Source organism: Neomonachus schauinslandi, chromosome 9 (genome assembly GCF_002201575.2).
Source record: "Neomonachus schauinslandi chromosome 9, ASM220157v2, whole genome shotgun sequence".
NCBI classification, from domain to species: domain Eukaryota; kingdom Metazoa; phylum Chordata; class Mammalia; order Carnivora; family Phocidae; genus Neomonachus; species Neomonachus schauinslandi.
In genome coordinates this window covers 139,969,671-139,993,314 of record NC_058411.1, presented here as the reverse complement: position 1 = coordinate 139,993,314, position 23,644 = coordinate 139,969,671, and the positions used below count along the sequence as shown (strand labels likewise).

Below are 23,644 nucleotides of genomic sequence, written 5' to 3'. Positions count from 1 at the left end.
TGTATCTTATATGCCAAAAGTATCTCTCCAGTATGTATTTGCTGTTTTGAATTTTTTAATATGCATAGGCCATATTCACTTTTGAATAGTTCATTTTCATGCTCACTATTGTAGGAGCTAAGTTGTAATTGTTTACAGTTATATTTAATATGTGCAAACAAAATATTGAAATAGAAGGTCAAGCTTATTCACAAATAATTTTGAATATATTTCTTTAAACAAACTGTTTCTCAACTTCACTTTTCCTTCAAAAAAAGAAAATTTACCCACACAAAACCATATGAGAGCTCACACATAGAGTGCAGAGCAAGAATTTACATATTCTTAAGTATTCCTGTATGGGAAGGGAGTGAAATGGGACAAAATATCAGTACCAGGATAACAAAAGTCTGTAATCTAGAGAGGAAGAACATGAAATAATATCTTTATTCAACTTTTTCATCTGCCTTTGTTTTTATAAAAAACTCTGGTTTGTAGATACAACGATAGGCCAAGAGCTGAGGAAGAACTCCATATGCTATGTTTAATGCTAGAAAAAGGGTTTTCGCTTCTTCGGGGACTCTGTAGACATAAGCAGTTCTAGCATGAAGAGAAGCACCGATGTGAGAAAACTGAGCCTGTTGCATTTAAAAAAAAGGGGGGAGGTAAGCATGAATTCTGTGTTCAGTTGGATTCACAATGTGTTCTGGATGACTCATTCAGACCATGTTTCCTGTGCCCTCAAAACCAGTACCCTCAAACAATCCATAATCTTCAGGATTTCACTGAATTTAGGGCCAGTCTTAACATAACTGTTCAAATAAAGTAAACCTTCCTTAGTGTGGCTTTATCATCCATCCAGTGCCCCTTACCAAACATTAGTGCTCAATTTAAAAGAAAAATTGAATAAAATCTCAGGTTTTTTTCCCTTCTGATTTGCATTCTGGAGATCTATACAGGCACTCGTTGTGGCTTACTAAGTGTGTTCCAATAAAAATGAAGAAAGTACAGAGTTTAGAAAGTGAAAATATTTTTAATATAGCTATTTAAAGAGAAGCACTGAGGACCTCAGCTTCATTAATCAGTCTTTTTTACCTATTCCTTGCAACAAAAGCTCAAAGCCCTTCATTATATATTTTCTGTTTATTTCTTCATGTATTTGTTTTTTATGCAACTTTAAAAATACTTAAGGGTTGTTTTGTAAGTAAGGTTGTTACCAGCTTGGGTGGGGGTAGGACTGTGGTTGCTCTTTATAAAATGGTAAATGTACATGTAGGCAACCTTTTCAAATCAAATTCTAATTTATTTAGAAGTACAGCTTGTCAGCATAACGTGAGGCTAGAGCTTCCCATTTGTACTTATATACTTGTTCATAACGTACATTCAGAATGTATCTTTTTTGATACTTTTTCATAAGCACAGGGGAAAACTGTATTAGAAAAGGCTTCTGTGTGAGGATTTCCTCAGGATTCTCGTATTGTTACAAAATGCAACCCTGGAGTCTGGAAATCTAAGCTATATGTGAATAAAGGATTGGAAATCTAAATACAACAAGTGATGAATTATTAGTTCATCAGGATCAAAGTGAAGAGAGAAGGTACTATAACCTAAAGAAGTCACAGAATAAGAATGAAAAACTAAATAATTTGCTTATTTAAATACGTATAAGTTCTTACACTTCCTTCTGTATGAAATCAGTTTATTCTGCTAAGTGGTTAACAGATAAAAGTGTTCCTTAGCACTTGACTTTACCAAGAGAAGAAAAGGACAAGCTTTCATTGGCAGCATGTGTATGGATCTGTATCAGTGACAGGTACTTTAACAGGCTACATTTTTACAAAGTACTGATACATTCTAGGGACCTCACAGTACAGTTTTGCTACTCTCTGGAGATAGGAAATTAGTGTGGCATGTTACCAAAGACCAACACAGAAACTGTCCACCTCTATCTGCACTGTGATCCCTGAGGCTCCGTGAGGGCTCTGCCCTCAAGCACATGTCCCCCAGGCAGAGGCCCAGAGGGCACCCCGCAGATGGTAAGCATTCCATCTCCGGGCGCTGAAGACAAACGGCCTTGTGGGTAAAGGGTACTGGAGGGGCTGCTCCGAGGAGCCGCTCTTGGGTAGTTCTAGGAGCAGTGATCAGGAGCTTGGCCCCTGTTGCCGTTTTTCCCTCGGGCTTCTTTTGAGTAACACTGTTTTTCTGAATAGTATAACCAAACTTCTGGACTAGAGGCCAGATATGAACCTCGATCTTCAGAAATGTGTGTTCGGTGTCTCTGTCTTTATAGACACTTGTACACATGACAAAAATCACCAGGTTTGGGCAAGTGCCAACCATACTTTGAGAGATTAATATGAGCAATCATGCCTACTTGCATAGGGAAACCTGCATAAAAAGTCAGTGATTTGTAGGCTCTTTTCCTGCACTCCCCAGTGCAGTTAATACCTCATTTTCAAAAAACAGCAAAATCATGGCAACATTACAAAATGATCATGTCCTTAGATTAGATTGTAAGCCCACCGGGCAGGTACTGTGTCTAATGTTTTGTGTGGCGCCTCTCGCATTGTTAGAGCTCAATAAACATTAAACAACAATGGTCTTGTGACTGTCAAAGTACAGAAAGGTTCTACAAAGCATTTCTCTATTTTTATACCTATTTCGGTAGGCCTGCCTTCTCCAGAATTACCTACTTATGTTTCTAATGCAAAGAGGTGTCTGCAGGTGAGAGAAGCCTGAGGCCAGTGTTCTGCGGTTTCTGGCAGTGGGTGCACTCTAACAGGTATCTTTACGGTGGCCACACCTCCCGCTGAGTCAGCACCCAACCACTGCTTCCTCCCCAGGCTTCGGAAAAACCCCGTCTCGCTGAGAACGGTTCCCTCCCCCAGCACACGAGGCCTGCCGATGGCAGGACCGAGAGCTCAGCCTGGCACCTGGGCTGGCATCCGGGGGCTCCGGGCTCAGTGCCGCTGAGCTGTCACCCAGGATCATAGGTACGACTTGTGGAGCCCAGAAACTTCTGCCAAGTTCAGTGATCTGACGTTGGGAGCCCCTAATCCTCTTTCTTGCCCTTCTAAATCAGCTTCCACCTCAAGTAAATCTACAAGATATGCTTTGATTTTTTTTTTTTAATGGATGATTAGAATGGAAAATGCGGCCAAAAAAAAAAAAAGCCAAGAACGGTTAAATTTTAATAGCTCCCTTTTCTTATATTTAGAGACAACATGGAAAGGATGGCTAAAAATCATGATCTCGGTTCCAGAAAGAAGAGCTGAAAGAGTATCATGTGTCCACATAAGTATCATAGGCCAAAATTAATATTGGGACAACAGCCAGGCTATTTGGCTGATACAATATAAGTAGTTAATCCAGAACTGTGTCATTTTTTAGGGTTTTCTGAGCAGCACAGTCCAGGGGTTAAGAACACTGCATCTGGAACCAGACCTCCAGTGTCAGAGCCCATCTCTACCGGCAGTATGACCTTGGGTTAGGTATGTAACCTTTTTTGGCTTCCTCATCTATAAAAGTAGGATAATAATGGAGCCTACCTCATAGGGATTGCTATGCCTGTTCAATGAGCTGATCTTTGTGGAGTGCTTAGGGCAGTGCCAATGTCTGAAATTCTACTTTGTTGAGAACTCAGGTGGGCTCTTTGTTTCTAGATACCCTTGCTGACCTTTTGACAATTTCAAGACGATCTGTCTCCACCAAAGGATAATCATGTGAAGACATTAAACCCAAAGTCTAATTTTAATACTAAATAAAGATGTATTCTGATGAATTACACTTGAAGCAAACTATTAAAAGAGGATTTGCATTAGTATCCCAATTATCCATGTTCTTCCGAAATCTTTCAGGTATTTCCTAAAGGCTTCCATAAGGAAAAAAAACATAAAATTCGCCTCCAGGAGAGTCAACTCTACAACCAAATTATCCACAGATAAGCTTCCAGACCCTTTTGTGAGGAAGTACACAGCATCCGCTGTAGCCAGGGAGTGGGAGAGTCTGAGCAGCCAGTGGGAAGGGGTGTTTCCCGACCCAGGGGAGACTGTTCCTGCTTCCAGGGCTGTGGGTGGCACTGGATGGGCGGCAGGCTCCCTGACAAACCCACTGCGAGTCTCCCAAAGCTCTCTCTTTAGGTAATAATATCTGTTACACATGGCTACAGATGAATGAATCTCCTGAGCAACACAAGGCACTTCCTCTCTAGACTCCTGTTGGGAATCTTAAACCAACAAGAAGAACAGCAACAAAGACCCACAGCGCATTCTGTGCCAGGCACTGTTGTAAGCCTTTTACATATATGCCCTCATTTAATCCCCTCCCAGCAGCTTTAGGAGAAAGCTCCTGTATTATCCTAACTTTCACAGCAGAGGAATCCAAGGTGGTGAAGGTCACGAGCTCCTCAGGGACAGGCTGAGATAACGACACAGTCTCTCCAGCGCTCGTGCTCTTAACCATTTTGACTAGATTGTTTTCTTCTAATGTTCAGTGATATTTTAGCAGAGAAAAATTCTTCAGTTGCTAGAAGGTACTAATAATAAGTGGATCTAAGCAGCCTGCAATACTTTTCAAACTAGACTTGCAACTTCAATCCTACAATAGGAATTTTATAAGAAAAGACAATTGAGTTATGAATAAGTCCCCACTGGCTCTTTGGTGTAAAATGTGTCCTGCTTATTTGATTTTATTTTACTTTTTGATTTCTGAAGACAGCAGATTTGGCAGATTCCTACAGAATCTGAAATCAGGGACCCATAAGAACTTAACACGTTTTCCATGGACTTGTACTGATCTAGAAATTTTTCAAAGATTTTTTTTTCTTACTAAATCACAGAGTCTTGGGAGTTCACTAGGCCTTTCAAGAAATGCAAACTTTGATAACATTAGTGGGATCGTGAGTGCATAAACCTTCTAAATGACAGTTTTAGCAGCGAGGGATGCGAGTTGGGTTAGGGAGGGTGTTTTCTGTGATGAAAGTTTCAGATGCCCTCCCAAGGCGAGAATTTGTTTCAGAAGCCAGTATTGGCCAGGTAGAAAACCAATCACATACCTGGAATTCAACATTCTCATCATGGGCACTTTGGTTCCAGTGTGATTTGTAACTTTTCCTTTGGCTAAACACTCCGAGTAGATAGATATTAAAGCCCAGCCCAGAGTTGTGGGACTATCAGACACCCAGTTCTCAGATGACACCGTTCTGGGTTGGGAGAAACCTCCTTCTGACATTTGCAGGCTCTGGTCTGTAGCCTCCAGCTACCTTGTCAAACTGGGCAGTGGTGGATAAGCCCAAGGATTCCGGCAAGGCCCAGGGTCTGACTGAAGCCCCTGCTACTGCTGCTGAGGGCTCTATCGGCCCCGCCGCCCTTCCCCGAACCGCCTGGCCGGAGCCACGGGGCCTGTCTGCAGGCCTGGCCCTCACCAGCAGGTACAGTCGGGATTAATCTTAGTGCTATCGCTTTAAGCGCCCCCTGGCCCCCAAGGTGTGACCTTCCCAAGCCTCCTGACTGCCCACTGTCCGCCTGGCTGGGTCCAACAGTGGCCTCACTCTTGTCAGCCCCCTCGATGATGACGGTCCATGTTCCTGCACCGGGGCCCACTACAGGGCAGACCAGGTACAGGGCCTGGAGAGGGACAGCAACCACGTCAAACTCTGAGCAAGCTAATCCTCGAAGGAAGGGACTGGTGAGAGTGAGGCTGGTGGGAGGCCCTCTCTCCTGGGGAGCGCGGGAGAATAAGGCCAGGAAAATAAAAGCCAAGGTTTACTCCACCCTCTGACCTGCTGCCCGCTGCAACACCTAAACGCTTCCCCGGCCCAACACAGTGCACGCTGTGTCCCTGCCTCCCACCACCCAGAGGCTGGCTCCTCCAGGCCCATAAAAGGTCTGGCTTTGTGCCGTAGGACCCCACCGCCCCTAATGTCTGCATGAGAAGAGGGATACCAGTGGAGAAGAATGTGGGCATTGGGGTCAGGCAGGATTCCAGATCCCTATTCTGCCATTTAGTAACTGTGACCCCAGGCAAGTAATAAGCTGCCAGAGCCTCTGCTTTCTTATCTTTAAGTAAGGCTTTAAAAAAACAAAACAAAACTGCAGGGGTAATGCTGTATTCGTCACACTGTTTCTTCTGGGGCACACAGGAAGACCACATTCATCTGCTTCCCGTGCAGTCAGTCGGGTTGGTGCCAGGCCTGGCTCTTGAAAATATCCCACATGATCTTTGCCCAAGCAAGAAAGAAGACTTCATTGTGTTAAGCCCCTGCGTATTTCCTACTCCAGCAGAGCACACAGCCCATCTTTACAGATAAGTAAGTACAACACTTAGCCTGCTTTGCCTCCCGTAAAGTAAGAGGTGAGAGCGCAGACCACCGTAGGGCCATGAGCTGTAAGCGCTGGGTTTGCGGATTCCTCTGGAGACAGAACTAGACCTAGTGACAGGCTAGATGTAGTGGTGAGGGAATGGAAAAGGCTGTTTGCAGGGATGGTGGAAATGGGGGTAAGGTGTAGGGAAGGTCAGGAGTCCTATTTTAGACACTAACTCCAAGACAGCCAAGTGAAAAGACTGAGTCTGGGATTAGGTCTAGGAGTCTGGGAACAGTTTGGCCTAAAGACAGAAAATTGGAAGTCAGCTTATAGTTGGTATTGGAAGATACGGAAATAAAGGCTCAAAACCTGGCCTAAGGAATCAGCTAGTCAGAGGTCTGCCAAGAGGGTAAATACTAGTTCTCTTCCCTCTTAAGTCCTTCAGGGAAAGAACAGGAACCCTTACTTGGCGGATACTGTACCAACTTTTTTGATACTAATACTCAAATTCTGTAATTGAGAATTACCTCAGACTGGGAGGAGTTAGCCTCAAGTATTAACCCATGAATCCTATAGCTATTTTCCCAGCCTGTAAATGGCAGAGTGCTGTTGTACTGTCCCAAAACTGTATGTTCTGACCGCTTCCACATGAGCCTCATTCTGAGGCCTGCTCGAAAAGAGCAAGATGCAAGAGAATGATTTTACAAGATGGATTCATTTGTTTCTTTTTTATTTATAGTGAGAAGGGGGGAAAGATAAAATTACTTAATAATTTTCTTCCTTGTTCATAAGATCAGTTTGTCTTGCTGTTACCTTGTAAAAATGTACTTTGGGTAATAATACACTTCCATAGATAATTTTATTTCCAGTTCAGTGAAGTAAGCATTCACTGAACCCGTGCTCATGCTTGAGGCCAGGGCCTTGACTGAGTAGCAGGCGGAAGGAATGGCATGACTGGGAACAGAATGTTCTCAAACCCAGTTTCCCTGGCTCAGTGTAGTGTAGCACAACAGAATTATGACATCTTCGGTGTGAGACAGACATCTCAATGATGACGGCTCTCAATTCTTGTTTAGTAGCCATGGTGTTCAGAGACTGGGAGACAGCACCGGGAACCAGCGGTGCCCCTTGCTGGGTGTGTGACCTGGGACAGACCATTAACCTCACTGGGCCTCAGCTTCCTCACCCGTAGAGCTGGCTGCCACACCTACCATGTAGTTATTGCAAGATCTGAATAACATGCATACGCAGAAATGTCTCCCAAAGAACTGCAGAACAAAAGGGGACGAGTCTAGGACCTGCTTCCCACCCACCCTTAAACACCAAGAAGAGATGTTTCTCAGATTCTCGACAATGACAGCCAGATCCCCAGCGGACATTCTGAACAGAGCGTATGTTTAGTACCTGAGCTAGACCTCCGGCATGCATCAGTGTTATGTCAGGCATCCAGGAGCATCCAGGAACCACTAAGCCATAAAGCGCAATCACAAAGTAAGGGACAGAATAGAAGAGATAGGCCAGCATCTGCATTGAACAGAGAAATAACATCGTCAGCAACTTCACAGCCTGGCCTGACGAAAAGCACCAAAGACGAACATTTTTATCTCTGAGAATATTAACTCCCGTTTCCTACATGGGTCCACACGTTCCCATTCTTAAAGAATGAACATTAACTTCAAAAAGACCATGGGCTTCAAAACTACTTGACCTGGATTTTAGGGTAAGCAGCAGGATCCTTTAGGTAGGGCTCTTGAAATTGCGTATAAAATCGGCAGAGCTCAGCCGGGCAATCCAAAGCAATCTGGGAACAAAAACGAATTCATTATAAAGTTACAATCACATCTGATTCTCAACGTTTGCTAAGAGAGCTGAATGTTCCGGGTTCAGCCACAAGCTGTTTTGCTATTTAACAAAAACTGTGTATCGTAGAAGCTCATCAGTAGAAGGGAAAGAAAAGAAATATTCTACAGATCTACTCGAAGGAGATGAAGAAGTTAACAGTAGAGCAGGAAATAACTAATGCTCTATTCTTGGGTACCTCCTAAGTATCTAGATTTCCACCGGCCAAAACACAGCTCGCAGCTCGCGCTGGTTTACCAGTTTCACTTTTCCTGGGAATAAATAGCTAGCCAGCTGTTCTGCGGGAAGAGCACATCCCTAGACCAAATTCATCTTACTATGCATTGCAGACTTTAAAAAAACAGCCTCCTCCTCTCTCCAGTGGCTCACGGAGCACAGGGCCTTTGGGGGCAGTAAAGGGTGATCTGAAAGCAGGGTCGTCCTGTGTGAAGCCACATCCTGTGTCCACTTTGAAAGGGAGCGGGGAGCAGAGTTGGTCACAGCAGGCTCTTGGCCACAGAAGTGACACAGTCTCTCTGGCACGTAACCAGCCAGGTCCCGTCTGAGTCCCCTCCCTCCTCCATCACTCCTCATGTCTTTGGCCATAAATGCTGTCCCATCTAGATAGCATCTATGAACACGGGCCAGTGGCAGAGTTGGTAAACAATGGGCCCAAATTTAAAAGCCCGTCTGCAAAAGTCCTGCCCACATGCACACATCTTTCTGGTGCACAGAGTGGATACGGCTATGCAGGAATACAGCTGGGGCTCATTTTTGTTGTTACTGTTGTTCTTTTCGCTTTGGGAATTAGAGCAAACTAACCAAAGAACAGTTTTAAGGACGCCTGGCTGGCTCAGTCGGTAGCGTGTGACTGTTGATCTCAGGATCATGGGTTCAAGCCCCATGTTGGGCATGGAGATTACTTAGGGAAAAAAAGCAGTTTTAACTGCTCTGTGCTCTGAGCAAAGCCTACGGCTCTGCTTTCTCCTTTACATCCCTTCCCTGTGCCACTCCTCCTATTAGCTGACTCGACTCCAGGAAATTCCTGATGTACTGATGGAGACTGCTCTTAAGACAGCTTCTCGCTCCGAACCCAGCCAGCCGCACAGAGTATATGGTTCAAGGACCCCAAGACAGTAAGTCAGCTACATCAGTTCACACTTGCCACTCGGCTCCCCAACTGTTGTGCAAGCCGGCAGGCTTAGAAGAGTAATTGTCACTGAGGCTGAATATAGTTACCCATATGATTCTGGCTGCTGAAATTCGTTTCCACTAAGAATAAACCATGAAACTAAGCACTGCAAAGGATCATCCATCAATAAAAATAGTAACCAGTAGGGCATCTGGGTGGCTCAGTCAGTTAAGTGTCTGCCTTTGGCTCAAGTCCCACGTCAGGCTCCCTGCTTGATGGGCAGCCTGCTTCTCCCTCACCATTGCTTGTGCTCTCTCTCTTGCACTCTCTCTCTCTCTCAAATAAATAAATAAATAAAATATTAAGAAAAAAATAGTAACTAGTAACCCCATGTAGTGAACACTTACCACGTATAAGTGTTTGATGTTTATTCTCTTATTTAATCTTCAAAACAGCACCGTAAGATGAAGAAACTGAGGTCAAAGAGGTTAAGTCATTTTTCAAGGCCACACAGCTGGTAAATAGCCAGGATCCTAACTCCTTACTCTGGGCCCTTCCTCAATGCCATGTCCCTACTCCGGGGAGCACAATCATGGAGGCCTCAGGTACCACCCTTCCCAAAGACATTTACATTTAAATCAGAAACAGCAAAGAAACCAAAAGAATGAGACTCTACTAGCTAATTTTTCAGGCACCCTAACACCGGGGAAGGAAGAGACTTCCAGGTGGGCTTAATCCAAGGAGCTGAAGGAGGTTCACGTGGGAGAGTGGCAGCAAGCAGGGCCGGGTCTCCGGGCTCTAACAGGAGGAATGTTGTGAGGGCACTAGGAAGTCTGATTAAATGTATGTTTTTCTTTTTTTAATGTTACTTTGATCTGTGATGCTTACCAAGCCTCTAAACAGACAAAATCCAGTTGCCAGGAGGAGACACACGACCAACAATAAATCAAATGGTCTTCTCAGCAGGTCCTTGGCTTGGACTTCTTGAATGACCTAAAATAAGAGTTTGTAACCAATGAGCAGGCCCAGAGTGCCAAAGAAGAATCTGAGATCTACTGACGCCTAAGTGCTATGGTGCTGGATGGGGAGAGAATTCAGCAGACAGGTGATTCATGTCATAAACCACTAGCCACCTAACTTAGGAAAATCATGTCCCACCTCCTCTCTGCTTCCACTTTGCTCCTCTGTGAGATTGGGCTGGGTCATCCTGAAGGGCCTTTCAAGCTCTAAGAGTCATATTTTTTTTTCTTGCAATAGGAGTTTTGTGATTATAAATGTAAGATACGTTCATTTTAAAAGTAAGGTAACCATAAACCCAACCCACTATTAAGAGTCACTATGTTTTTCCAGAGCTATCTATCATCTATCTGATCTACATTTATTTTTTACAAAATTAAGACTTTACATATAGCCAATTGTGTATTTGTTCTTTGGACCCTCAACTGCTATCTTATATTACAAGCACTTGCCCACATTATTAAAAACTCTTCTAGGGGCGCCTGGGTGGCTCAGGTGGTTAAGCGACTGCCTTCGGCTCAGGTCATGATCCTGGAGTCCCGGGATCGAGTCCCGCATCGGGCTCCCTGCTCGGCAGGGAGTCTGCTTCTCCCTCTGACCCTCACCCCTCTCATTCTCTCTCTGTCATTCTCTCTCTCTCAAAAATAAATTAAAAAAAAAAAAAAAAACTCTTCTAAAACGTAGTATCATGTGGAAGGACCATATTTCAGCCACTCTCACAGTCTTGGACATTTAGGCATTTGCACTGTTAACGTGATGGTGAGCAGTTCTGCACAAAGATCTTTGACTGCATCTCTCTGATGACCTTCTGAGGACAGGGCCTTCGACGTGGGATTACTGGGCTAAGGGGTTAAATTTGCTAAGGTTGATAACACCGCCAAATTGCCTTGCAGAGCACGTCTGGATTTGTGTTCCTATCAGCACTGTGTGACCATGTCCATTTCTCCCTGGCCATCACTGTGTCTGAACATTTAAAAAATGGTAACAGTTTCCTGTGTCTCACGGCATGAACAGTGTTGACACACTGACGCGGAGACTTTTTTAAAAGCCGTGGAGCCCAGGACGATGGGTACCGTTTGCTTTTTCTTCGTAACAACCACCTCGTTCCTCAAAAGGATGTCAGTGCGTCATCCCGAGTGTGCACAGCGGGTGTCTCATTGTTTACAAATGAGGTGTTTGTAAATTACAATGCATTTTAAGGAATTCTGTAAATCTTAGAGTCAACTGAATAATCATGTTCTGACGATCTCTAGTAATTCGTATTTCCGTATATGACTTTGCTTAGAGGATCTTGCTTAAGGATCTATTACCTATAAAAGGAAGAGAAACTTAGATGTTACCGGCTTAGAAATGAAGACCTTAACAGAGTACCTGCCCAGCCGGCACTGCTTCGCCTTGACCACCTTGGCTGTGAATGGAAGGGAGGTGTCTCGGAAGACGTCCTGTAGCCAGTCTTCGTGTGCCTGGATCCCTTGGTACATTAGACCCTGAGGCTGTGTGTGCTACCCCGAACAGCAGGATCCCTCCAGCCTCCCCTTGGAAAGGCCCTGGCATCTCTGCAAGAGCTACCCAAATGCTCAAACACCAGGCCGTTAACAGCCCCAGACAAACCACACACTCCACACCCTGAACAGGCTCTGTTGGGAACAGTCAGTGTGACCCAGGGCACAGGAAGGTCCAGAAAGCACAGCCTGGCCAGTTGAAGCAGATGTATTCAGACAGAAACAGACCATCTCTGCCACTGTAACTAAGGTGTGACCAATGCACAGAATCAACGCAGTCAAACGGTCTGCCCCAGACCTCCAGTGCCCGGAGGCACAGTTTGATCCAGTAGCCGGGAGATGTGAGTGCGCCCCGTGAGTTTGGGAACAGGTTACAGTTAACATAATAAAATCACCTTTGAGGGATAATTATAATTTTCTGATGGCTGATTATAGATTCTGAAACCAGCCCAGACAGGAAGACAAGTATATGGTATGCTTAAGAAAAAAGCAGGGCAAATGCGGGTTCCATACTTCCCTATTTAAAAGAAAGAGAGAGAGAGAGTCAAACGTTTGCAAAAAAGCATCTCTAAACACCAGTAACATTGAGGACACCCACCTCAAGTCATTTAACACTGTGCTGTGGACCAGACCATATTCTTCATGAGACCAAATAAAACAGGTCAATTTAAAACTATGAGGTGCACATTACCAGGCATGTCCTAGCTACCGTATTCTTAAAGAATATTTAATATAATACCCTGTTTGTGTGCACACATAAATGATAACCTCTTTCACGTTAACTTTCAAGAGCCTTAGTTCTCAAATACATTTATCGAATGTGTCAAGAGTTACGTATGATACAAAAAGTTGTAAGAAATATTTGCACACCGCAGATAGCTGCAGACACAAATTACCCCCTCTAGATCCTAAATGTCAGGAATCGCTGATTGTCTCATCGTTCAGCGTACACTTCTGAAAGTTGCTCAAAAGCATTTTTTAACAGGTGAAATGATGGAGGGGAAAAGGAAGGATTCTGCATAACCGCTTTTCAGTAAGCTTGGAATAACAACCAAGATGGCTTCTGTATTTACAAACACGCCCCCATTGTTTCAGAAGAGGAAAGTGAATGTTAAGATAAAGTTTCTTACCCACAATGTTTCCTGGCACAAAAACAACAATGCTCATGATAATAGATCCAACCCAATAGAGGCCAATAGTTCTATAACTCTCCCTGCAAAGAAAAAATGTCGGCTTAGTTCACTCGTCTTAGAATACTGTTAGCAAAAGATGGTCCACATGATTAGCATTATCCTAAGTAGTGAAGTGTATGAATCGCAACTTACTGAATCGATAGTAATCAATCAACCCTAAGGGGCCCTAGTGATCAAATTTCATTTCCATCTGTGATATATTATAGACCCCTCTTTGTGTCCTTTGAATAGGAATTATGCTTGCTGCCCTGATCATCTGTTAAACTACAACACGGTCAATCACAGTCCAAGGAGTCCTGCATTTCACTGTGTCCTATGAAACTCACAGCAGGAAAGGAAAAAGACGGTTCAAAACAGAAGGGAAACTGGATCCATATTTTAAAGCATTACAATGAGTATGAGTGACAGAATGTGAAATGGACTTTCCCTGGTGTCAGAATTGTGGCCGGAGCCCTAGCGATGAAGATCATAAGTGCCACCTAGCCCGTGTCCTAATGGGGCAGCTGGACACGGACCCCGAATCTTCATAGGCGAGGTTGACAAAACTCTTTCAGCTGGTAACCCTGCTACCCCACCTCCATAAGGGGCCATGAGAGATCACAGGGAGATTCTCTGAAGGGAAATAGAGGTGGACCTTTCTGCCTTGCCCCACCTCCCAAGCCAAGAGCTGCCACTTCCCAAGAGGCCAGTTCACAATGACTGGGACTGTCAGCAGGAGGACAAACAAGAATCTTCTTCCATAGCAGAACTTCTCTAATAGAGCCAAAGAAACTCCAACCCACTCCTGGCCGCCTCCAAGCAGAGTCCAGGCATTCTCCGAAATACCTGACGTGTGCCCTGGAGGCTTGGGAACATTCATGAAGAGATAGGCTAGGACCTGAAAGAGTCCCAAACTCAGCTGGAGCTGTCCTTGAGCTCATGACTGAGGGGGCAGGGGCATAGGGCAAGGAGTTGGTCATGCTGAATTTCCACCTCAATCTGGGGCAAGAATGCATCATTTTCTCCAACCTGGAGCCACGGGAAGGCCTGGGAAGGTAGCTGGGCTTGAAAGGATCCTGCCACAAAGGGTACACGTTCTGGGTGACAGGGACGCCAGCAGAAAGCCGCCGTGGGTGTCCCAGCAAGGGCGGGGAAGTCCCACGAACTCAGCCAGCAAGAGCACTGCTCACGTCAGGCCTCTGTGCCACACACAGTCTCCTGGCGTAGGGGTCTCCGAAGAGCCCACACCTGGGCTCCACACGACAGTCCTGGCATAGCAGAACTGAGGGCACCGATCCCCAGAAACCAGAAATTGTCATGTAAGACTCTGCCCCCCTTTCTTTAGCCCCACGTGCATCCCCGAGGATCCAGCTGCAGACGAGACTGTCCTTCTTGGACAACAGAGTCAGAAGCGTAAGGGGTCTGCCCAAGCTGTCCCCATGGCAGGGGATCGTCCAAAGGGGACATGTTCAAAAGGCAGCGGTGCCAAGAAAGGAACTTGTGTTGACTACGTCTAACTCATGTCCGTGGAGCGTATCTTCACGTGCGTGTGTAGCTGTTTGTGCCCTGCCCCTCTGTCTGTTTTCCTTACATACGTGCGTATCGGCTGCTAGGCTGGCAAAGAGACACACCCGGCAGACGGACTGACTTACTCCCACGCTATGGCCGCCACCATCACCAGATACATCAGATAATGAGCAGAGCCGTCCCAGTAGCAGATCATGTGCCCATACGCAGTGTTCAGATACGGTTCACCCTAAGGAAAGAGTAAAAGAGGAGTCTCCTTTAAATAGGACTCAAACATCTCCACCCAGGACACCAGACCTGTATTTCAAGTAAAATGGAACAGCAGAGCTGGCTTGTGTTCGTCTGCTAAGATAAACCTAGGCTCAGTCCCATACGGGACTCTTCCCGTACAAACTTTGCCCTGGAGCCGCCGTCGCCAGAGTCTGCCGTGGGATGGCCCCGAGCCTGCCTGGCCATCCTCTGGGTGACGCACGTGGACAGTGACGCCAGGCAGGTGGAATCGTGGGCAACCGTGGTTGCACAGCTAATGCACCGAGGCCGAGTCAAATCTGGGACCAAAGGTGCATCAGCTCTGGCCGGAGGGGGTGGCCAGAGAAGACTCCGCCCGCCACAACCACCAGCTGCCCTGCGTCATTCGCCTACATGCTGATCCCCAGGCTTGCTGGGCTGAGGCTGAGGAAGGCACATCTTGCCCACACCCAGGCACACAGACAGACAGACAGACAGGCACCCCACCCCCTCGACCTTCCCAGCCACCCTACGGGACCCACAACTCACTCCACTCTACAGATGAGGAAACAGGGCTCCAAGGGGTCACAGGACCAGCCTAAGGTCACATAGCGAACGCCTAGCACGGAGCATACCATCAAGAAAAGCCACACTTCTCCTGAGAAATTAATTTTATGAACATGAGATTTTATGACGCACTACATTTCCCTCTTCCAGACGGCTCCCAGAAAGTCACGGTCTAATTCACAGGGGGGTTAATGTCATTCTGATGCCCCCTCGTTCTTTCTCCTCGCTCCCACGTTCATGCTCTCCTGCCTTGTGTCCCCCTGAGATGCCCTCAGTCCTGTCGGCAGCGGCCAAGAGGGGGCCCCGCTGGAGCCCCACGCTCCCAGGGCAGGGACTGCTCTGTCGCCACTCCCCACGCATCTGATGGCATGAGGACCGTGGAGCAGGTGGGAGTGCCTCGGCAGCTGGACTTGCGTGCCCGCGTCCCTTCTCTCTGACAGGCTATGACTGGACAAAGCAATGCCATGTCACGACATCATGGTCATGCCTATGCACCTGGCCCTCGGAGCCGGCCTCGCCTGGTGGCTCGATGGGTGTCTTTAACTGGACGGCCCTTTGAGGGCCCTCCAAACGCCCCTGAACTCCTTCCACTCCTCAGCTTCTGCCCTCCGCCGAGCCCCGCCCAGCCTCCCGATGAACCGTGACAGCACCCAGCCCACCTGGCTCAAAGCCACAGGGCCATTTTTGTCACTCCTCCCTCCTCTGCAGTCTGCGGGCAAGTCTGGTCAATTCTCTCTCTCTGAGGTCACTGCGGGCCACCCTCCCTGTCCATACATGGCCCTGTTCAAGCCCTCAGTGCCCCTCACGGAGCCAGTCCCACACGGTCTCTCTGTCTCCCTCTCTTTCCAATCCACCTGCCAGATGAAGACTCATGAGGCCTGGCTCCTAACGCATCTCTTCCACTCAAAAGCCTCCCAAAGCTGGTGGCCGCCCGCAGGCCCGGCCCCACCTCCCCTACCTGGCAGCCAGGCGCCCAGAACCTGGCCCTGCAAACCTTCCCAGAGCGACACCCCATCCCAGCTTCTCATGCCTCACCGCTTGACACCCTCAACACCTCAACCTCTGCGCCCTTTCAGCAGCCACCTCCTCCCCGAGAGCTCCCCACTCTTTGGACTCAGAGGTCCCAGGCTCTCCAGCTGTTCTGTCTGCCTCTTGGCCTCACAATCTGCTTCAGGGACTCTTCTGGCCACGGCCTCCCGAGGTCCACTCACTCCACCCTCGGCCATCTTCTCTCTCCCCCTTCTCCCGAGCAAGACTTCAGGTACCATCTATACTCAGATGGCCCCCAAATTTCTCTGTCAGGAATGGTCCTCAGAGCTCAAGACCTGCAAAGCCCTGCCAACTGGGACATCTGCCAGGATGTCCCTCCACCACCTGAAACTCCATATGTCCGCAAATGAACTCAACATCATCCCTGCACACCTGCACCCTGGGCTGACCATGGGGAGACGCCTGCCTTTTCTCACCTCCAAGCTCTTGATCAAGCCGACCCTTCTCCTTGGAATGCCCTCCACCCTCCTCGTCTATCTGGAAAATGTTTACCTTCCAATGTCATTGCCATTTGAAAAAATGCTAGAGCAGTGTCACTAATTCAGTGAGGACTCCCCTGACTCCTTCCAGGCCCAGTTCTTCCCTGTGTACAGGCTGACCTTGTTTTATCGCCCTTCACTTTACTGTGCATTGCAGACATTGTGTTTTTTACAAACTGAAGGTTTGTGGCAACCCTGCGTCAAGCAAGTCTCTCGGGGCCGTTTCTCCAACAGCGTTTACTCGCTCTGTGTCTCTGAGTCACATTTGGGTAATCCTGGCGATATTTCAAGCTTTTCCATTATTATTCTATTTGTGATGGTGATCTGGGACCGGTGATCTCTGATGTCACTACTGTGACTGTTTGGGGGGCCCCACAAACTGCACCCATGTAAGATGGCGATTGTTGGGTGTGGTCTGACTGCTTCGCCTACCTGCATCCCTCCCTCCCTCTCTCCCTGTCCTCGGCAAACTTCACTGTTGTCTTATTTTAAGAAACTGCCACAGCCACCCCAAACCTTCAGCAGCCACCATCCTGATCAGTCAGCAGCCAGCGACATCACGGTAAAGACCCTCCACCAGCAAAAAGATGAGGACTTGTTGAAAGCTCAGATAATAATCAAGTTTTTAGCAAAAAAGTATTTTAATATTAAGGTATATACGGTTTTTAGACGCAATGCTATTGTACACTTCATAGACTACCGTATAGTGTAAATACAACTTTTAGGTGCATGGGGAAGCCAAAACCTTCATGTGGCTTGCTTTATTGTGATATTTGCTTTATTGCAACGGTCCGGGACCGAACCCGCACTATCTCCACAGTGTGCCCATACCCTGTGCCCAACTCCTGTCTGCGGGGCTGAATTCCCCGTCATCCCTCTAGTTTAATAACACCACCATTCTCCCAAAAGCAGGAAGCAGGAGGTCTTCTTGGACCTTACTCTCCCCATCACCCCCAGCTAATCCCTGAGTCCTACCCACTCCAAGCACTCAAAGCCTCTGAAATTCGTCCCTCCTCCCTACCTCCTGTGCTTGGCTCTGCCTAGGCCATCCTCAAGCCCTTGCTGGCCCTGCAAAAGCCTCCTGACTTGAGTCCCAGCTCTCAGCCCAGACACTCCCCTTCAAGCCCATCATTCCCAGAGCTGACTGCATGTTCCCTGACACAAATTCTTCCTTCGAATGTGAGATAAAATCCAAACTCCCTTTGCTTAACATATGAAGCTCGCCGTTACTTGAAACACAGATGAAAACTGTACTTTCCTGTGTGACCTTGAGTAAGTTACTTAACCTCTGGGGCTGGATTCATCACACCACTAAAACAGGGAAAGAGGACTAGCTCTCTCAAGGGCAAGTAGCCCTATAATATGACAGCGAGGGAAGGATCATCGCCATCAAATGGCTTCATTAAGTGTCTCAGTGTTCTCTAACACACGTAAGACCGACCTGGGCTTTCGGATATAGTAATGTTTTAATAGTAAGACACCAAATACTAAATTCCTTTAGAGTATCTCATTTATATTAAATACAAGCAAAGGAAAAAGGTAGTGGACCAGGTGTGAGGGAGGAGGTATCAGACGAAGATGCTGAAAAGAAGTGTCTCCCATGATCAAATCCTAACTTTCTGCTTCACTTTTCCACATGAATAAATCACCTATGTCTGTGGCAGTAAAAGAAATACCACGGATCTTACCACCTTACACTAAATGTAGGGATTTCATCTTTCTGAGCAACGGGACTTGGGGTGCTGACCCTTCGGCATAAGGCTTACAGTCACTAAGCGATCCCATACCTCTCTCAAGTAGTACGTCATGAACCCGTCAATGATTCCATCCTGTTCCAAGCCTATGATGAGGTTCACCACGCTGGTAAATCCGAAAACTGCATACACTAGAGCAAAGGAAGAAGTCGTTATTTATTTATTTATATTTTTGTAAATTAATCTCTACGCCCAATGTGGGGCTTGAACCCACAACCTCCAAGATCAAGAGTCACACGCCCCACTGACTGAGCCAGCCAGGCGCCCCAAGAAAGCAATAGTTTAAAAAGCAGTAGCTCAGGAGGCAATGACTAAGAGCTTGGCATTCACCAAAAATGGTGACTTCGTCTTCATCTTTTCCAGAAGACACTGGGCACTGTCAAGATGGACGAACAGAAGGTCCCTCCTGTACAGAAGGACCCTCGCCTTTGTTATGGATCTCCGTGTCATTGCCCGAGTGCTCTCTCCAAGGGGACACCCACCAGGGGGACAGAATGACATGCTCACCCACTAACTGTGCCACGGGATCCTACCAGGTCACCCCATCCATCCTCCACAACCTACCAGTGGCTGCCCGGGGCCATACCAGCATCCCACCTGCAGCCAGCTCGTCTGATGTTTGCCCTAGTCCACACTGAAGAGCCTAAAGATGGATGATGACTGATGGGCAAATTGTAAGAAGAAAGGCCAGTGATTTTTAAAATGGGTACAAGACGGCACAATTGAATACGAAAGAAGCCAAGCCACAACGTCTTAGAGAATCTCACTCAGGTTGTGAGAATCTCCTAAATAGGCTTAAAGCTACCAGCAACACACAGCTACAGAATGATACGTTTTACATGGCAAAAGATCAACTTAGTGCATGTTAGTTTATCAATAAGGATGCATTTTCAAGCTGTACCCCATCAAAAGCCATGTGGCAGGCACGGGTAGGACAAGAATTCGAAGGTGGACAGAAGAACAGCCATGATAAAATGGGGAGGTTACTTCCCAGAGAAGGGAAGCCAGCCTTGCCAAGTCTGCAGCCAAGCCCCCGGCGTTCACATCTTCCCCAGGATGCAAGGCCCGCGAGTGCCCTGCCCTACAGACCCTGCCTTCCCGTGCCTTCCAGGTCTGTGCTCCAGACCTTGCTGTCAGGATCAGCCCCCGAAGGTCCCCCAGGAAAGAAAGCGCTCAGCATCTGATCACTGAGGCTGACGGGAGTGTCGGATGCTGGGTCCAAGGTGACAAGCCCCGGCCCCAGGGCTGCAGTGTGCTCAAGCTAGGACATAGATGAGAACAGAGGGCTGAGGGTGTAGGAACAAGGGTGCTCAATCCTGGGGAATTGGAAGAGACCCAAGTCAGCTAAGCATGGGCTCCATGGAGTGGGGTGGAAAGACAGCAGCAGGAGACCACTCTCGAAACCTAGGCTGGGGTCAGAGCAAAGACAGGTGGTGTGGGGCCAGAGAAATGATGTGGGCCTTGAACTCAGACAGGTCCAACTCATCTCCCCACTGGCTGTCCAACCTTAGGCAAGTCACATGATTTACCTAAGCTTCAGGGTCTTTTATATGCAAGTTGGGAGAAATTAGTTACAATTCTTCTTTCCCTCCCCACCTTTGCCAAGATCCACAGTGGGCAGAGAATATTCCCCATGCCATTGATGATGGATTCAGCCACACGACTTCCTTTGGCCACTGGAGTGTGCATGGAAGTGACAGTGGCCAACTCCCAAGTCTCCTCTGCCATGAGAAGGGCCCACCATGGGGAGCTGCTGGTCCAAGAACAAGGAGACACATGGGACAGCTCTGAATATGACCCGCAGTCCGATGCACAACAGTCCTAGCTAACCTGCAGACCCGTGAGCGTGGGCACTAAATGTTTGTACCCAAGATTGGAAGTACCCGAAGTGTGGGTACAGAAGACAGGCATAAACAAAATGGAGTATGACTCAGCCATAAACAAAGAAGGAAATCCTGCCATTTCCAACAACCTGGGTGGACTCTGAGGGCACTGTGCTAAGCGAGATGAGTCAGCAGAGAAAGACCGAGACTGTGTGATCTCACTCAGGGACGTGGAAGCCAAACAAGCTGAACTCATAGAAACAGAGGCTGGAACGGTGGTTGCAGGGCCGGTGAGTGGGGGACACGGGGAGACGCTGGGCAAAGGGTACAAACTTCCAGTTGTAAGATGAGTAAGTTGACAGCGTGGTGACTGCGGTGAACAAGACTGCACTGTACACTAAATGTTCTCACCACACGCCAGAAAAAGGTAATTCTGTGAGGTGAGGGACCCTACAGCGAACAACCTCGTTGTGGCCACCATCTCACGGTGCAGCCGTGTATCACATCGTCACGGGGTAGACCTTACGCCTGCCCGGTGTCAGAAGTCAATTACATCTCCGTAAAGCTGCAGAAACATGGGAAATGTCTGTTGCTGCGGCAGGACACCGAGGTCTGGGGGCGTCTGATATGCAGCCTCGCTAAAGCAGAAACTGAACAAGTAAAGGTGCAGCCCAGCTCCCGGCAGGGGACGCGCTTGAAGGCGGGGACGGCTTTGCTGGAGGCAGTGTGGTGCAAAGAAGAGCGTGGCTTCGGGGGTCAATGCCGTTCTCACTATATGACCTTGACCACGTGTCTTAGCGGCTCCAAGCCAGCTTCTTCATCTGTAAGGGGAGGGCATCTGTTGCGAGGATTAAATAAGCTAATACTTTGAAGTGCTCGGGGCCACACCAGGCACACTGTAAGTGCTGGATCAGGGGTGTATTCACTTACGTAATGCACGTGTGTACTTTTCAGGCACTGTGTAAATATTTGACTAATATCATTGAATGTTTGTAGCAACCCTCCACGGGGAGCACTGTTTTCCTCAGTGGACCAAGACACTGTACAGCTCAGTTCCACGCCAGGTGGAGGGGGCGGCAAGAAGCAAGGCAAAGGCAAGAAGCACGGGAAGGAGCCGCTGCAAGAGTCGAGGCCAGAGGTCAGAGCACGGCTGGGGGTGGGGGTGAGGAACAGAGGGGCCTCCTGCTTGGCCCTGGCAGTGACTTTCCGCCACGATCCCTGCTGGGAAAGGGTGGGGTCCATGGCTCAGAGGAGGTGTTCATCTGGAGGGGAGGACTGCGTTGCCCTGAAACACTCCTCCGTTTCCTGCCACTTCCCCAGTGGGGCTCAGGGTACGGGAGACAGACTCCTTCTTTGTGGGGGAAGCGTGATGAAGGCGAAGGCCCAAGAGCTGTGCTGCGAGGTGGACACCAACCGTTTCCCTCGCATGGAGACGTACCATAGAACAGTGGGTCCCGGGGTGGTTTTCTTTTGACCAGGACACGAGCCAGCAGGGCTACCAGGAGCAAGATGAGGCCAGCAACCCCTACAATTGTCCAGGAACTGCAACGACCAGAACAGGGAGGCGGTCACTTATCGAAATAAACATGTTGATGCATGGAATTTCCTGGCTATTGAATGCATTCGCCCCCACCTCTGCCTCTGCATCCAGTTCCAGTGCTGTGGGCTTAGCCAGGTTTCTCTGCAGTGCTTTGGCCCCCGCAGGCCACCCGTGTGACTTTCAGGGACTGGAACCACCAGCTCCTCGCTCTTCCCAGCCTGCCCACCTGCACCCTCCACCCCATCCCAGCCCACCCTGAAGATGGCCCCTGCCTCACTGCCTCTGCGTCCACCCCCCACCCCCGCTCCTCCCAGTCCCGTTCCCCAGTGACTGACAGGCCTAACCACCAAATCTGCCACCTCCCTCAGAGCCAGCCAGAAACCTTCGGACTGAGCTCCAGGGAGCACAGAAGAGTCACAGCTACACACACCTTCCAGGAGGACCAGGAGGAAGGGCCCCAGGATGTGTATAATCAAAGGGGCCAGAGGATGAGGCCAATCCAAGGAAGGAAGAGTTGGGCCAGAGCTGCGGCCAGAAGGAAGCCAGCTCCACACACCCGGGGCAGCAAGCCAGAGTCCAACCCCGCGCCTGGAAGGTAAGGTGAGGCTAGGGTGGGCACAGGAAAAGGACCCGATACCAAGGAGACCAGGGGCCAAGGCCCCTTCCCAGTGGGACAGCATTAGGGCGTGAGGCTCGGTTGAGTTAGCAGTCAAGACACCTAGAGTCTAGGACCTACTCTGCTACTGCCTAACTGGGCGACCTGAGCAAAGTCCTGTCATTTCATCATCTGTTTATTAACTAATTTTAAAACATATTAAGGATAAAATGTTTTATGCACCACTATGTGCCAGGCACTGTGGATGAATGGAGGACATCCCTGTCTCCACAGAGGGTCCTATCTCAATGGACTCCGAGCTCTCTCACCCAGAGGTCACCTCTAGACCTACAGAGATTCTCTCTCACACCTCCAGCACCAAGCAGGGCTTGCAGTCCTAGACAGAGGGCCATGGCCCTCTCCAGCAGCCTGCTACACCACAGCCTCCTCAACAGCCCTTCAGAGCTGCCACAAACAGCACTTCTCGGCCGAAACCCCTCCACACCACAGCAGACCGACAAGGGGACTTTTGGATCACCTCTGCCATATGCCCTGGGACTTCTGGAAAGTACCTTTCTCAGTCACAGATTCCACAACCTAACAATACCTACTGACAGCTGAGGGACAAACTCATGCTGAAGTTCACTCCACTCACCTGCAGCTGGAATGGTTGTTAGAAATCTGCCCCCAATGTAAGACGGGTCAGTGAGGAAGTGGGAAGAGATCCATCCAACCTGCAGGTAGATGGGCCCACAGGAGACTGGTCACAGGTGCAGGAGAGCTGTATCTCCAGCACCTGACCCCGGCCCCACAAAGAGTCAGGGAATGGGCTCTGGGCATCAGGAGCACCCAGATTTCCAAATGCCACCCTCGACCTACAGAATCAAATACTTTGGGGTGAGGCATGGGAATATGCAGCTTTTTTCAAGATACCTTTCTTGACAAAGAAAGTCTGCCTGGGGACTTCTGTTAGGATAATAAGAATTGAATGGATGAAGGAGGGAAAGAGAGGAAAAGAAGCCAGGAAGGAGAAATGGATGGATGGATGGATGGATGGATGGATGGATGGATGGATGGATGGTGGATAATGAATGAATGGACAGATGATGGATCATGGATGGTGGATGGTGATTGAATG

At 48.2% G+C, this 23,644-nt stretch overlaps 1 protein-coding gene across 2 annotated transcripts in view; it reads right to left on the bottom strand.

Moving 5' to 3' along the window:
- Positions 1-393: 393 nt before the first annotated feature.
- TM6SF1 (transmembrane 6 superfamily member 1) overlaps positions 394-23,644 on the bottom strand; it is a 26,613-nt gene continuing 3,362 nt past the window's right edge. Inside the window, exons 2-10 of one of the 2 annotated variants that reach the window (XM_021680587.2) lie at positions 21,810-21,913; positions 18,582-18,679; positions 14,596-14,699; positions 12,902-12,984; positions 12,167-12,288; positions 10,141-10,245; positions 7,990-8,082; positions 7,686-7,805; positions 394-617 (exon numbers count right to left, since the gene is read on the bottom strand). In XM_021680587.2, the coding sequence (XP_021536262.1) occupies positions 426-617; positions 7,686-7,805; positions 7,990-8,082; positions 10,141-10,245; positions 12,167-12,288; positions 12,902-12,984; positions 14,596-14,699; positions 18,582-18,679; positions 21,810-21,913 (1,021 nt within the window). In that variant the 3' untranslated portion in view covers positions 394-425. The remainder of the gene's footprint in view (positions 618-7,685; positions 7,806-7,989; positions 8,083-10,140; positions 10,246-12,166; positions 12,289-12,901; positions 12,985-14,595; positions 14,700-18,581; positions 18,680-21,809; positions 21,914-23,644) is intronic. The other variant, XM_021680588.2, reaches the window with a different exon arrangement.